We start from the raw sequence: 15,590 nt of genomic DNA, 5'->3' as shown, positions 1-15,590 counted from the left end.
TGCTGAAGAACTATGTAGAATTTATAGTTTTTCACAGTCCTTCTACAGGTGTAACGTGAATATAACTCTTTGAGGTAGATAGGAAAGGGAGGTATTGACAACTCATTCCTATACATAACAGTACTAAACGATCAGCCTGCCTGAGGCAGTAAGTCTCCAATAGGATAATTAGACAACAGATGGAGACACAAAACAGCTGGTAGGCTTCCAAGACAGGGTCGATAGTCACGTGTTCCAAAGGTACTTTCAAGACTGATGCGTCCTTTCTCTGTCAAGACAGTTCCTGTCAAGACAATAAATGAAAGGGCCCTTTAAATACTAACTCAAAGGCCTGCAATGACCACATTACATTATTATGCTAATTTCTTTTGTATTATAGCTGTGGATTTGATTCTCAGCTGTTTCTGGGCTACAACTCATTTCTCTAAACTTTGTTTTATTCTATTTTAAGTTATTACCACCTTATTTTGGTGGGCTGTGCTGAGGACCAAATGAGATGAACAAATGCAAGGTAACCTCCAATGAAACATGTAAGTACACAGTCAGTCTCTCATACCACTCTGTCTTGCACACAGTTGGTGCTCAACCAGGATACAGAAATTCCCTGCGGTATACATCCCCTTACCAGCTGAGGCTAGGATCCCTGTAGTCACACCCTACTCTGGAGAACATCTGATACATTTGGTTCTGTAATGGCATCTCAGGTACAGTAAGGAGCAGGCACAGGAAAAGGAAAGGTGATAAATTACTATATGATCAATGAGTAAGCACTTTATCAATGACTAGTGGTAGTATAATGGAAAAATCCAGTGCTAGGGCTGCAAAGTGCGTCACTCCATCAGTTTCCAGGTTCTATGGCTTTTTGTTCACCTCCACTGTCACACACTTCCTACCCCACCCGTAATCCATAAGCCTCCCAGGTCTACCCAGCTTTTACCCACAAATCTCCTCCCTATCCCTCTCTATCAGGAATCACAAACTAATACATAAGCTACTATCTAATGCTCACCTGGCAGCCACAGAATCAGGAACAGAAAGCATGGATGGCAATATAAACGGGGTCAAGGCAGAATGGGTTCTTACAAGCTGTACCTATCCACCATGGTATACACTGGACTGTACTCCCCTTCCTTTAGCGTTAAGAAGCTGGGGCAGATCAGGGTAACCAACAAAGAAAGAAACTTGAATAGACTGTGATACATTTGTGCAAACAGAAAGCAAAGCTGTGTATCACAGATATAGCTGTAGTTTTAAAGGATAAGAAAGTTCAGCCATGAGAAGGTATGAGGAAAAAGAAAGAAGCCATAAACACTTCTAGAAGATTACTTCCCCAATGTGAAATGCATACATAATTTAATGTAATTCACTTGACTTTACCCTCTTAGGGTCTGACTTCAGAAAATCAAATTACAAAGTCATCATCACATCCTAAATTTATTACAACTGACCTGCAGGCAAAAGGATAGAACTATTACATAAACACTTCGATTCCATGTATATATCTTAAATAGAGGAGGAATTCAAACAAGAATACAGGATAAAATATTCCAAAGCTCCAAGAAGCAGTTATGTTACTGAGCTCCATTTTTACAGACAAATAAGGCAATATCCCTGCACATTAGCTTTTTGATAATTTTTATACACTTTTATATGGTACAAGAGAAAAATAACCAGAGCTCACAATGTACAGTTCTTACACTATTTTCACAGTTTGTGAACACTATACACCCTTTTGTTTTAATAAAGATACATTGTAATAAATTCCTTGCCCTTAAGTTTATAGTTTATAATAATCTATGATTAATACACTAAAATTGCCTTTTTATGTGGTCATCCACACAACAGAATGGTCAGATTTGCTCCTGGACAGCCAGAATTACTTTTATCTCCATTTGCATAATGGCAAAGTGACCCTATGCTGAGCCAGACAGGAAGGTGACAGCAGAGAAACAAATTCCTCTTGAGTCCTGGGAACAATGGAGGATGATGGCTTGGTGTAGATGAAGGAAGACATAGCAACGCCTCCTTTCACAACACTGGGAAGTCTAAGGTTTAGGATGCCATGGGGGAGAAAACAGAAATTAGGCAATGGACCAAAGAAATAAATCACTTTTGAATTTGTAATTTACAGGGATGTAACTTTAAACAGCACCATTCTCCTTTTATTGTTTTATAGTGTTTTTGACTGTCACTTTGGGAGGAGACACAGTAATACCTTGCCACAATTTGGCTTTGTAATGGCATCACCTGCATTTTAGACCATGGCTGTTTTACAATCCAGTGTGCTTGGACCACTCACAGTGCTGCTTAACTGCTATACAAAGCCTAATGTTCAGTTCCAGGGAGGTTGGAGCAAAACCTAATGAGAAGTTGGTTAATGAATAGGTAGGTAAAGACAAAGAGGGAAAGATGTCAAGTAGCTACTTCTAAACCATTCTGGGTTTTTTGTTTTGCCTGTTATTGGGGGGGAAGGGGTTAGAAATCCAAGTCTAAGAAATGATGGTGAATTGGTAATTTAAGCAGGTGGTGAGCTTATCTAAAGACTGCCATTTCAGATCCTCTCTGGCCAAATGTGTCTTTAGAAAACACGGCCTCTTCATCACCACTACATCAGCTGGGCCCTGTTTTTCTCAGCCTTTTAAATATTAAAATAAGGATTTGGGGCTAAAAGTCTCAATAAAGAATATCCCTGGTAATTATGGAGGCTTTTGATATAGAAAAAAAGGCAAAACATTGAATTAAGCAAAAGTCATACTGTGGCAATAGACCACAGAAAAGGGAAAGATTTAGAAACTGAAGACCTGGACCAATGATGGCAAGAAGCAAACAACTGAGATTTGGTCATTTGCTGCCTATAAGAAATCTTTAATCAATCAAGGCACATTGCTACTGTCTACTTCTCCCTGTTAGTGAGTTATGATGGCTAAAGTATCAGACTTGGGACCAAGGGGAAATATATAGCTACTACAAGTTATTCCGGATACTAGAATTAAAAACATCTGTAAACTTTGCCCTCTGCACTTTTTTCTTCTTTCAGTCCTGGTGGTTTGTGACAGGTGGAACATCAAGTTGGCAGCACACCAAATTCTGAGAATGAAAATTCTTAGGATCAGCACCTTCTTTGACAAGTGGCAGACTCCTGAGTCTTCCCAACGAAGAGCAGAAGGACTGGTAAAGGAGAAAATAACACATTCTGTCCTGTCTCAGTATTTTAATGTTCAACTCTTTGAACACAACATGGTTTTTGGTAAAGATAAATTCATTCTAATTTAACATGATATCTCAAACAGGAAATTTGGCTGAGCACATCGATCCCCAAACATCGACTGTGACTGTAAAGCAACAGAATATCAAATCAGTAAATCTATTGCACTTGGTGAAGAAAGTAAATTCCTCCTTTGTCTCCCAGCTCCAGAAGGCAATGTGTCTCGCTGTCTGTGCAAGCTCTTCTCACTCAAGCCCGAGTCTCTATTTTCAGACAGTACATCCATCACTGCGTCCTTCCAGGATTTGGAAGTCTGACAAAACACCATTCCAGTAGCTGCGTCTCCAGGTTTCAAGTCTAGGAATGAATTTAAGATGTGATCTAATCACAGTCAACAACTTGATCGTACTGACTTCCACATGTTATGAATATGTTCATCACGAAAGAGCAGGATGAGGTCTCTCTGACCAGCACTAACACTGTGTGATCAATCAGATATTACAGGGATGCACGTTCTAGGTGACAGAAGTATACAGACATGATGGAAACGAACACCAATCTTATTGCACATGGTGTCTGGGCGAGCAATAAAAACACTGTGATACGGGATGAAAATTCTTTACGTCTCGCTTCCTCTCAGCCCTTTTTCCTAGAGTCTGATGTAGCAGCGTTATCAATCGACATACATGGGAGAGCTGGGAGTAGCTGGCATTTGATCCAGGATTTTACAAACATAGCATGCGACCTCGACGGTACGTTCTTCATACATCAAAATAAAGGGATGTTTCTGCAAAAGAATTGAAAAAACAAAAAGAAAACAGCAAAAGTCTGTATCAGAGTCCAGGCTGAACTTTTCTCAGTTGCCACACAACATGTAAGTGCAGGCTCCCAACCACATATGGCTGTAGGGTATCACTGCAGAGGCAAATATAGCCTTTATTTCATGCAGATATGTTAGTGGGTATAGTGTGCCTACATATGATACATTGTGTTATGATCTGGAGATGCCACCCTGGCAGTGAAGTCTGGGACTTATCTGTATATCAGAGAGTATTTGTTGAGGCAGTGAGCAGAGTTGTTTGTTCCTCAGCACAAAACATAGCTGGAGCCTCTACCACACCATCTGAGAGCCAAAAAGAACTACATGAATACCAGTTGCTATCTTATGCTATCAGGATGGCATAAATCCCAATCCTTCACTTCTCCCATAGGTACCAGAAGGATGTTACAAAAATGTTTTTGGTTTTAATCCTTCCAAACTCCTTTCCAAAAGAGGTCCAGCAGAGGCTTGCCCTATGAACTTCTGACCTGCACTCTTCAGAGCCTAGTCTAGTATCTGCTTCACCAACCTATCTTTTTGTGTTCTATCACTATTAACATGTTTCTCTTCAGCTGGGTACCTTTACAATCATTGCTGGATTGATCCTAAGTTTGACTTAACTTCCTTGGAGAACAAAAAGCTAAATGTGACAAGTAAATTTTTTATTAAAATATTCCACATCATTGGATCAAAGTAATTTCTTCTCTGCCTAGAGCAATGGCACACCTAACATAAGACATTCAAGTTGCATGGATGAATGAGAACTTTCAAAGGAATGGAAACTGGCTATGTGATGTAAATTTGTACATGAGCTTTTAAAAAAAGCAGTATAAGTTCACTGAATAAAACTTCTACTTTTTCTTATGGATAAGTTACATATACATAGGATTATACAATAGTAAATGGCTCCTTAAGTGAAAGTTGGAATTCCTTGGGAGTTAATTTTATAACATGTTAAGACCAAAAATCTCATGAGAATATAGCTAATAAATTAGCAGAAAATTATAGCTACAGATTTTCTCTTTGAAAATACCTTTGTTTAAAATGTTTAAAACCATTTGATGAGGTCAAGCTGTTTGACAGAGTCTCAGTGCTCACTTTGTGAACCAGCTTGGTAAGAGGATTTGGGGTAGAGATGTTATCTGAAGTTTCTAAAGTCTCATACTCACCAGAAGCTCTTTATACTTTGGCCTTTTGGATTCATCCTTTGTAAGGCTGAAATAACATAAAAACGACAGTATTAAAATGAAGACACATTCACCCAGGTATTTTTCTTTCCACAAATGAAATATTACAAAGAACCAAATAGTTTTCCTTCAGACCCCAAGTAACAAAACAGACCCTGTTAAACATAGAAAAGTGTGCACACACAAAATCAGACAACCTATACTGAGGATTTATACATAGGCTATTCAGTACAGGATCGTTAGTGAAAAATTAGAAAAAAAGTTAAATGTTGAGAACTGACTCAATCATAGCATAGCTGCAAATAGAATACAGTTTGTGTATGTACACATTTTAAACAAATGTATATGCACATATACATACACACAAGTACATATACATGTATTTTTAATAGACATAAAGAGAAATCAGCAATCTAGTAATCAATTTGTCCTTGGGTTTTTAAAAGTTTTGAACTCTATATCATATTTCATAGCTATGTTTTTTGGTTCAAATATTCAACATACTGCTATTTTACTAAAGATTGTATCAATATAAAAATCTCACCCCTGCTGATACCTTCCCCTTGAATTTTACTTTGTACATTAAAGTTACCTGGATCATTTTCATTCTGTTTGGCCTGTATCTTAATCCCTATTCCCCTTCCACTTGAATTAAATTCATTTGTTCTATCAAAGCTAATACTGGTAACACAGTCTGTCATTCCAACTTCATAGCTTTCCAAGTAGTTGAGTGTGGTCTTCACTGAGAATGCATTGTAGTTCAATTACTCTGACACACATCTTCCTGTTTCTGATCATTGTAATATTTGATATCTTTGCAAATCTATTCCAGTGATCAATTATTTCTACTACTCTTCATTCTTTTGTGTGTACTGACAATTTTTGTAGAGTGCTCATACTTCATTTAACTTTATCTTGGAGACTTTTTTTTTTTTATAGTACCAGGGAATAGAACCCAGGGTTTTGCACTTGTGAGGCTGGTGCTCTACCATTTGATCCACACTTTCAGCCCTTTTGCTTATTATTTTGGAGATAAGGTCTCACTTTTTGCTCAGGCTAGTCTGGACCACAATCCTATTTAAAGCTTCTCACTGTAGCTAGCATAACAGGCACGCCTAGTGTTTTCCAGTTGAGATGGGTTCTCATGGACTTTTTTTGCCCAGGGTGGCCTGGAACCAGAATCCTCCTAATCTCCAGTTCCCAGTTAGCCAGGATTGCAGGTCTGAGCCCTCCAGTGTTCCACTTATCTTTGGGAATTCTTTAATCTTAGGTTGACATTTTAAAAATGCTTACTCAGTATCATGGGAAGTATTGTGCAGAATACCTAATCCACTAAAATAATATGAAGTGGCCACATACATCTTTCTGGAACTGTTTGTCTATTCTTCAGGTACTGCTCTGACTTCAGGCTTTTCTACACTACTGTACATGTATATGCACACTTTTTGTTTTTTTGCAGTACTGAGGCTTGAACTCAGGGCTTCTACATTGAGCCACTCCACCAGTCCATTTTTGTAATGGGGTTTTTCAAGATAGAGTCTCGTGAACTATCTGCCTGGGCTGGTTTTGAGCCACAATCCTCCTGATTGCTGCCTCCTGAGTAGTTAGGATTGCAGGCGTGAGACACTGGTGCTTGACTTTATGTGCACATTTTAACTGAAAGCTTGTCCAGTCCAGTCTTAGTTACCTTTTCTCACAATATACCTACACGTGATTCCATACTGCTGGTTAATTGATCTGGTATTTTAAGGTCAACTTCTCCAAATCAAAGGAAATTTTATTTTAGTTCCGTCTCTACTATCAGTAATATTGAATCTCTAGGATTTTTCTTCTGTATCTCTTAATTACCTCTGTTCACTTTTTTATTCCTAGCATCTGGAAGATTAACTGAAGGGTGTTTCCTACTTCACAGATTTAACTTGCAATTCCGAATATGCTGTGCACCATTATTTCCTCCATTTGACTCAGAAATCATGTTTACCATTTGAAAACTTCCCGAATTCAAAGTATTCCCTGCTCGTAATGTTTTCCCTAATTCTTTTCAGTGACAATTTCACAAGAAAATACTTGCTCAAATTTTCCATTGTGGTACAATTCTCTTAGCCACTGAGTATTTTCATTTGTCAGTGACCTTATTTCTTCTTCTCTTTTAGGACATCAGGGCTTATCAAACATCACAAGTTGCTTTCAGGTATAGTTCCTGGTGAATATGAGAGACTATCACTACAGCATTATCACCTCGCTAAGGAACTTATTTTCTGGGTCTGTTATAACAGCTTTGTACTATGTTACCATCCTTGAACCAACACAAGTTTCCGTATTTCAGCAAAGCTTGAGTTCTTTATGGGTTCCTCCTGTCAGGTGGAAGGCAGGGGTGAATACAGGATGAGCATCCCTAGTCCGAAAATCTGAAATATTTGAAAACCCAACACTTTTTAATATTTTTGGCAGAACTAGGGTTTGAACTCAGGGCTTTGTGCTTGCAAAGCAGGCACTCTACCACTTGAGCCATACCTCCAGTCCCCTGAAAACTCAAAACTTTTTGAGAGTTGACATTCCATTACAAGTGGAAAATTTCACACCACGAAACTTTGTTTCATGCACAAAATTATTAAATGTATCATGTAAAATTACCTTCAAGCTATGTGTACAAAATACATATGAAACAAATTTCTTCTTCAGACCTAGGTCCTATGCCCAAGATATCTCATTGCATATATGCAAATATTTCAAAATCTGAAAAAATCTGAAACATTTCAAGCATTTGAGTAACAGATAATTTGACCTTCACTGACACAGAATCTCAGCTGAAAGTGGGAGCTAGCATATAAACATTTCCTTAAGACATTTTTAGGTTTCAGATTTACTTTTTATTTGTCTATCCCACAAACTGCCTTTTCTTCTAGGTTCTGCTGTACCAAGTTAGGGAATTGTTTACAGGCCTATATCCTCCTCTGTTTGTTTTTTTCCCACTTCCCTTCCCCTGTTATATGATGAATTCTGGAATAGTTATTCCCTCCCTAAATCCACTCTCATCTACACAGTTTCACAAAAATTTCTTAAGGCTATCCTTTTGGTGGTTCTTTCCCAGGACAAATAAAAATACCTCCTGCCTTCTTCAAAATTTCAAGAGCAGGCCAAGGGCTTAGCTCAAGTAGTAAAGCACCTGCCTAGCAAGCAAGAGGCCCTGAGTTCAAAACATGGTACCAACAAAAATCAAAAGCAAGAAAAATTCCATGGATGATTTCAAAAGGAAGTTAATGTGGGGAAGAGCTTAAAATGTGAGCTGAAGTCTGCAGAGGAACCATTATCTTCATCCCTATTTTTCCCTTCCACAAGTTTCTAAGTGAAGAAACACACAGCAATGAATATAATTCCTAAGTGTAGAGCTAAAATGAAAGATACAATTTCCTGACTTCCCTTACCTCATTATTGTGTTTACCTTCCACATAAATAGAACCACACTCTTTTATGTCTTACTGTTTGCATTCAATATGACTTGTGAGATTTTTGCTGGTTAAGTATAAGCAAGGTTTAATCTTTTTGAAGTTATATATCAAGGTATAATATGTAATCTATCTGTCCTACTGTTGATACATTTTCTGACTATAGACTATTATGAGCCAAGTGTGCTTTTCTGAACATTCTCACAGGGTCTTTGGAACAGTGATGCTCTTGCTTTGTTGGGTGTATGTATAATTGGAACTCACACTGCTGGCTCATAGGGTACACATTGGTTACATTAGGTAATGCCAGTTTTCCAAAGGCACTGTATTAAACTACATTCCCAAGTTCTTCAGATCCTCACCAACACTTGGAACTGCTGGTCTTTTAAGTTGTGACTAGGAGGATTTTATTGGTATTTCATTGCAGTTGTGACTTACCTTTCATTGATGACTAATAATGCTGTAAAAGTATTCTTTAATATGTTTACTGATCTATTGAATATCTTTTTAAGTGCCTTCTAATTATTTTGCCATTTTTGGTCATCATTTTCATATTTAAGTGTTTTATAAATACTATTTATGCACTCTGTGTAACAGTCCCATGACAAATATCTATAAGAAACCTATCCTCTTAAATAGTTTGGCATTTCATTTAGTGCTTTTAATCAATAGGAGTTCTTAATTTCAATGAAATCAATCTTACAATCACTCTTATGCTCAGTTGCTCTCTGTGTGGTTTAACAAATCTTATCCAAAGGTAATAAAAATATTTTCCCATATCCTCTAGATGTCTTTAATTTATACACTGAAGAGAATTCAGTTCAGCAGAACATTTTCCAATGGAACAGTGAGAAATGTGACCAGACCAATAAACCAAGTCCACCTCATAATGGGCTTTGAAAGTTACATTATCTTTAACTATTTTCAAGACAAGAAAGTTCCTCAATCTTTTTTTTTCATTATTGTCTCTCTCAAACCATGAAATTTAAATACTGCAGCTATACCATCTATATATTTACATTCTATAGCTTTTTTTTTGGGGGGGGGGGGGCTATAAGTCAATGTATGATCCATGATTTTCTGTCTCTCCAAATCAATTTTTGCTTCCTTAGTGTCAACATTATCCTATTAAGAATGCTTGTTCGCCATAGTTTTGAATAGAGAAGCAACATGACCAGATATGCAGCATAATAAATACAGCTCTAATTGAAAGGAAAACAGTTTGAACAAGGTACTTTGGATTATAAGGAAATCAATTTGAAATCTGAATGACCCAGGTTAGAAATGATAGACAACATTTAAGACAAGGATAATGGCAGGGAGAACAGATGAATGTGGAGGGCTAATATGAGTGCATCATGGGAATAAATGCACTTCAACTATAGCCCTTAATGCTTTGGAATGACTGGAGTCACTAGTAACCATGGAACATGGATGTTTGTAACAGGTATCTATTACGGTATCAAGGGAAACAGAAGTACTACACATATGTGGAACAAAATCAATACAGAAGCCTGCAAATTTACAAACGAAAACAAAAAAACCCTGGTGTAGGTTCACAGGTGATCATTTTTAGATTTACACTCTATGACTTATATAAATGATTTTAAGCAACTTTTTCATAAAAATGGAATATACAGAATTAGTACATTTATAAAATTATACAAACAGTATATATCAAATTAGTACACAAGAGACTGCTTTTAAAAAGAAAAAAAACAGTCAATCTCAGTCATTCACATTGCCTTCTTCTACCTAGAAGTTGAGGGATTCTTTTCCCCTCTGAAAGACTGACACAAGATACATCAATAGCTATGGAGCTCACACCTCTTTTTTTTGGAATAAGGTTTTAGAGAGCCAACATATATAGTTCTACCAATTAAGCTTTGGGCTTGAACTCTACTACATATACCCATACCTGACTGCACCCTGTGTTATTAACAGAGTAGAGATCCACCCCTGAAAGTATGATCTGACCATCTTCATTTGATGACTCTGGTATAATTTCATTGTGAGACCCACACTACAACAAAATGACCAGCCTCACCTAGAGGTTTAAAATAGTATTTGTTGTACAAGGTACTGGAGGTCTGGAGGCAGCAGCTTCTCAACTACCCATGGCCATTTTTCACCAATACCTGAGTAACAGAATAAGAGGATAATGCTCTCTGGGCTAGCTGGAGCCTTCCATACTGATGCAGTGGTTCAGAGTACTAGCTGGGAAGGCAGGGTAATATGATGAAGAGTCCCTTCCCCTGTATTAAGCATCAATGTAGCTAAGATTAAGCAACTTCAACTCACTGTTCTCATCACAAGTGTTTCAGCATCGGTAAATCCAGTACTCACCACAAGTTGACAAAGTTGATGAAACTTGGGGAAAATTCCCTTTCCTCAGAATTACTCAGCTGTGGAGGATCTCCTTTCACGACTTGAGTTAGTTGATCAAATACACTATTCCACTTTGGATAAGGAAATCGGCCAGTGGCCAACTCGTACTAAAGAGAACAAAAAGGAAAAAGCAAATGTGGTAGGTATTATTTACTGCTCCTCACAGGGATGGCCATGATGACAACCTAAACTCCAAAACTTGTTAAAGCCTGAGTTGATTACTGACCAGGCTGAGGTAGAATCCTCAGAATCATGAAGGCTACATTTAGAAATCAAAATAACATAGAAAACTGTATATTAACTAAACTCAAGAACTCAAACTACATGCAAATACCAAACTGAAGCCTACACTATGTCCCCTCAATGCAGGCCTTGGGTTCTGACTCCCTTTCTATGAGAGACTCTGGAAGGCTTGGTTTAAAACTTTTAGGATATAGACTTGCTGCACAATCTGTATTCATCTCAATGGAAGGCCATGGTCTAGAATAGTGGTCTAATTTCTTTTTAAGGTAAAACAAAAGTCCAATCTGAGTTTGAAGGAAACAATGTGCAAATTCTGTTCTACAACTATTCTGTAGTTCTACAACTTCAACCACAACCAGATTTTACTGTCACTAAGGAAATCAAGTCAAGCCAAGTGTGGTGGTTCACACCTATAATCCCAGCTACCTAAGAGTCAAGAGATTGGGAGAACTGTGGTTCAAGGCCAGCCTGGGCAAAAAGTTAGTGAGATACCCCTCTCAACCAACAAGCCAGGTGTGGTGGTGCAGACCTATAACCTTAGACATGCATGAGATACAGGTAGGAGGATGGCAGCCTGAAATCAGGCAAAAATACAAGATCTTATCTGAAAAATAACTAAAGCCAAAAAAGGCTGGGACTGTGGCTCAAGTGTATATAGCACCTGCCTAGCAAGTACAAGGCTCTAATTTCAAACACCAGTACCAGCCCACTCCCACCAAAAAAAAGTAGAAATCAAATATTTTTCTCTGAGCCCTAATAAAGGGCTCAGTATTTTAAAACTCTATCAGTATACTCCTGAAGAATCTTAAGTACATACGTCCCAACTTGTCAAAGGTCAAATATATTTGCTAATAACCAATGACTCATATTCTCATCTTTTCCCCACTCTGTACTGAAAATAATGAAAACCTAGGAATCGTGTTTTTCTAAGAAATACATCTAAATATACTACATAGGATAATGAATTATATTTTACAACATGCTTGTCAGACATCTGATATATAAGGATCAGGTTCTAAACTTAATACAGAGGAAGCTGTTGTATAGGACAGACACTATCTCAGAAAACTAATTCAGAGTTTCCTTCCCAAAGAGCTCTGTCAGCTCACTGCTGTCTGCATTTTCATACATGTGTGTTCAGGAAAGCAGGAAGGTCAGGAAAGCATACATACACAACACACACACACACACACACACACACACACACACACACACACGCACACAAATTTATTCCTTTGGCTGAGGTTTCTTTTTGTTAAACTTACAAATGTTTTGAAAAGTTAAACCTTACTGGTTATAAAGTAGGGAATAACTTCCTTAGATTCATTCTAGAAAACAGTTTTTAACAAGAGAAGGAACAAGTAGCCTACACATCACAAAGTGAAGGACTTAGGAATGTAGAAATTCACTTCATATATTTCACAATTTTTATAAGATTGTTCTCATGAAAAATAAATTAAACAATTGTAAATGCTGCATACCTTGCTTTTAAAGAACAAGGCTTCACTAAAGGTACTTATAGGAACTTGTTTTAAAAATTACTACGTTGAAACCTTACATGTGTTTGGGGTGTAGACCAGTTGTAGAGCTCCTGCCTCTCATGCATAAGGTCTTAGCGAAATGAAATGAAACAAACCTTTCACAAAACAAAATTTTGTTTTTTGTAAGGAATATGCACTTACCTTTAAAAACATAATTAGTTAGGGTCAGGAATAGCCTGTAATCCTAGCTACTTTGAGAGGTGAAGATTGCAAGTTATCAAGAACCCCATCTCAATCAGTAAGAGTTCAGCACAATGGTGTGTGCCTATCATCCCAGCTACTCAGGAAATGTAAATAAGAAGATGGCAGTCCAAGGCGGGCCTGAGCATAAACGTGACCCTATGTGAAAAATACCTAAAGTAAAAAGAGCTGGGGTCATGGCTCAAGTGGCAGAGAAAGTACAATGCCCTGAATTCAAATCCTAGTACTGCCAAAAAACAAACCACTATAAGCCACAGAGATATTTCTGAATTCTAGTTACTTAGAATTCTAAGTATTCCTTTATACAAAAACATTTGCTTCAGATGCAATCTACAGGTCTTGCTATAGTCTTTGGGACCAGCTGCCAGACCCTTATTTTAGCCAGTTGGCTTTAAAATGAGAACAGACTCTAGAAGATATCTCTTACATTTGATCATAAGGGACAGGTACATGGAGCCCTACTCAGAGGTGAGCCATTAAACTCTCTGTACAGAGAGTCACTAGCCTAGCAACATTACTCACCAAAAATAGCTAACAAGGGTATGAGAGACTTTGACTGCAGGAAGAAGATGCCTGGACCACATAATGCCAATGAATAAATGCAGGTTAGCAGGCTGCAAAAAAAGCTCATTGCTCTATGCCTGCACTATAGAGTCTTAGCTAACTCAAAGTGAAAATGAGAGGAAAAAAGAAGGAAGAGGTTTAGGCTGTATATCTCACAGGACAGCTCCACCAGGGGCAGAAAATTTACAAAAAACATGAAAAAAGATATAAAAGCTATCTAAAAATCTGAAGAAGGAAAAGAAAAATCACAGCAAGCCGCAGTAGAACAGCAAACACAAGAAAAAAAAATTTGAAAAAGGAAATAAGCACATAAAGACATTGCTATAGACTGTATCCCCTTAAAATTTAGAGTTGAAACCTAATCCCAAAGGTGATGATATTAAGAGGTGGGGCTTTGGGGAAGTGTTTGGTGATCAGAGTGAAGCCCTCAGAAATAGCATTAGTGCTCTTATAAGACAGACCTACACTGGTCCCTTGCCCCTTCTGCCATTTGAGGACACAAGCAAGAAGACATCCTTCTAGAAACCAAAAAGCAGCTCACTACATAAAATTACTTGTCAGTGCCTTGACTTCCCAGTTTCCACAACTGTAAGAAATAAATCTGGGGGTTGTGTTTCTTTCTTTCTTTCTTTTTCAGTGCTGGGGATTGAACCCAGTCAAGGCTTTGTGTGTGATAGGCAAGCACTCTATGATTAAGCATCATCCTCAGCCTTAAATTTCTGTTCTGGATAAGTTACTGAGTTTATGATATTTTGTTGAAACAGTCAAACTGAAACAGACTCTTTTTTAATGGAACCAAAATTTCAATACAGACCATATGTAAGGAAGAAAAGTTTATTTTGTTTGTGCTTGATTTTTGCAAATTAGTAACTTTCTCACTATTCTTTCTCAGTGTCTTTCACTTCTAAATATCTTATTGGCACAGTACCAAGACACAGTTGACTCAACATAAACATACCAATGTGATCCCCAAACTCCAGACATCAGAGCGGACATCATATCCTTGTCGTGATGCACTTGGGTCTATTCTTTCAGGCTGGAACACAAAGAGAAGTCAAGGTATTAATTATGCTTATCTTGAAGAACAAGCAAATGGAAGCAATAGCCTGATAGGTAGCCAAAATATCAGCATCTTACTAAAACAATTTATATATAAGGCCAGACTGGGAGTAACAGAAAGCCATTATTATAATAAAAAACAAACAAAACATCAACAAAAAAATCCCAAGTCAACTCAATGGTTAATTCCATGAAGGGAACACATAGCAACTCTTCTAATTTTTACAAAACTAAAGTGGAGAATGGCCAGAAGGAGAAAAGGCGGCTGGGGAGAATCCAGGAAAAATGGAGAAAAAGAATTATATGGTCAAATTTGAAGCAACTAGTGATAAATTGGAGAGAAAAAAAAAGACTAAAGTTCTGATTTTTACCAGTCTTTGTTTCAGTGGATAAGGCCATACCACAATATATTGGAGATGCAAAAAGAAAAACATGAGCTAAAATTATTACAATTATCCCACCAATTCTTTATGATAAAGCTAAATTTATCTCTATCATTATCTTTAAAGATTCTAGTCATCTTTAACCAAATAAAAGCAGTAAAAGGGACTAACATATTATCCTGTCACATGAACAGCAAAACCCGCCTTTAATCTCTCTTTTTTTTTGGGGGGGGGGTGGAGCATACAGAGTATGAACTCAGGGCCTCAAGCTTGTTAGGCAAGCATTCTACCATTTGAGCCACTTCGCCAGCACAAAACCTGTTTTTAGTAACTTCTGTGAAGGAAGGAAGCATTTTTACATTTCCTTGGAATTAGGCACCATCTTTTACAGTGTCGGAGAAGGAGAAGAAAAGTAGAAGAAGGTTATCAGTGGCACAGAGTTGACAATGGGTCCTTCAATGAGGCTAACAGTAACTACTGCTGGAAGAAGTGTACAGAGGAAGCATCGTATTTCAGTGTGTCACATTCTCTGCCTGCCAGTAATGACTAATTT

The 15,590-nt window shown here is 37.6% G+C and overlaps 1 protein-coding gene across 4 annotated transcripts in view; it reads right to left on the bottom strand.

Annotated features, from left to right (window-relative positions):
• Positions 1-1,415: 1,415 nt before the first annotated feature.
• Map2k4 (mitogen-activated protein kinase kinase 4) overlaps positions 1,416-15,590 on the bottom strand; it is a 149,673-nt gene continuing 135,498 nt past the window's right edge. For all 4 annotated transcript variants that reach the window (XM_074046851.1, XM_074046849.1, XM_020174000.2 and 1 more), the window contains 4 exons: positions 14,554-14,631; positions 11,005-11,153; positions 5,195-5,240; positions 1,416-3,992 (listed from right to left, as the gene is read on the bottom strand). In XM_074046851.1, the coding sequence (XP_073902952.1) occupies positions 3,879-3,992; positions 5,195-5,240; positions 11,005-11,153; positions 14,554-14,631 (387 nt within the window). In that variant the 3' untranslated portion in view covers positions 1,416-3,878. The remainder of the gene's footprint in view (positions 3,993-5,194; positions 5,241-11,004; positions 11,154-14,553; positions 14,632-15,590) is intronic.

The sequence above is a fragment of the Castor canadensis genome, chromosome 11 (genome assembly GCF_047511655.1).
Source record: "Castor canadensis chromosome 11, mCasCan1.hap1v2, whole genome shotgun sequence".
Taxonomy (NCBI): domain Eukaryota; kingdom Metazoa; phylum Chordata; class Mammalia; order Rodentia; family Castoridae; genus Castor; species Castor canadensis.
Note: the sequence above shows the minus strand (reverse complement) of the source record. Positions and strands in the feature narration are given on the sequence as shown.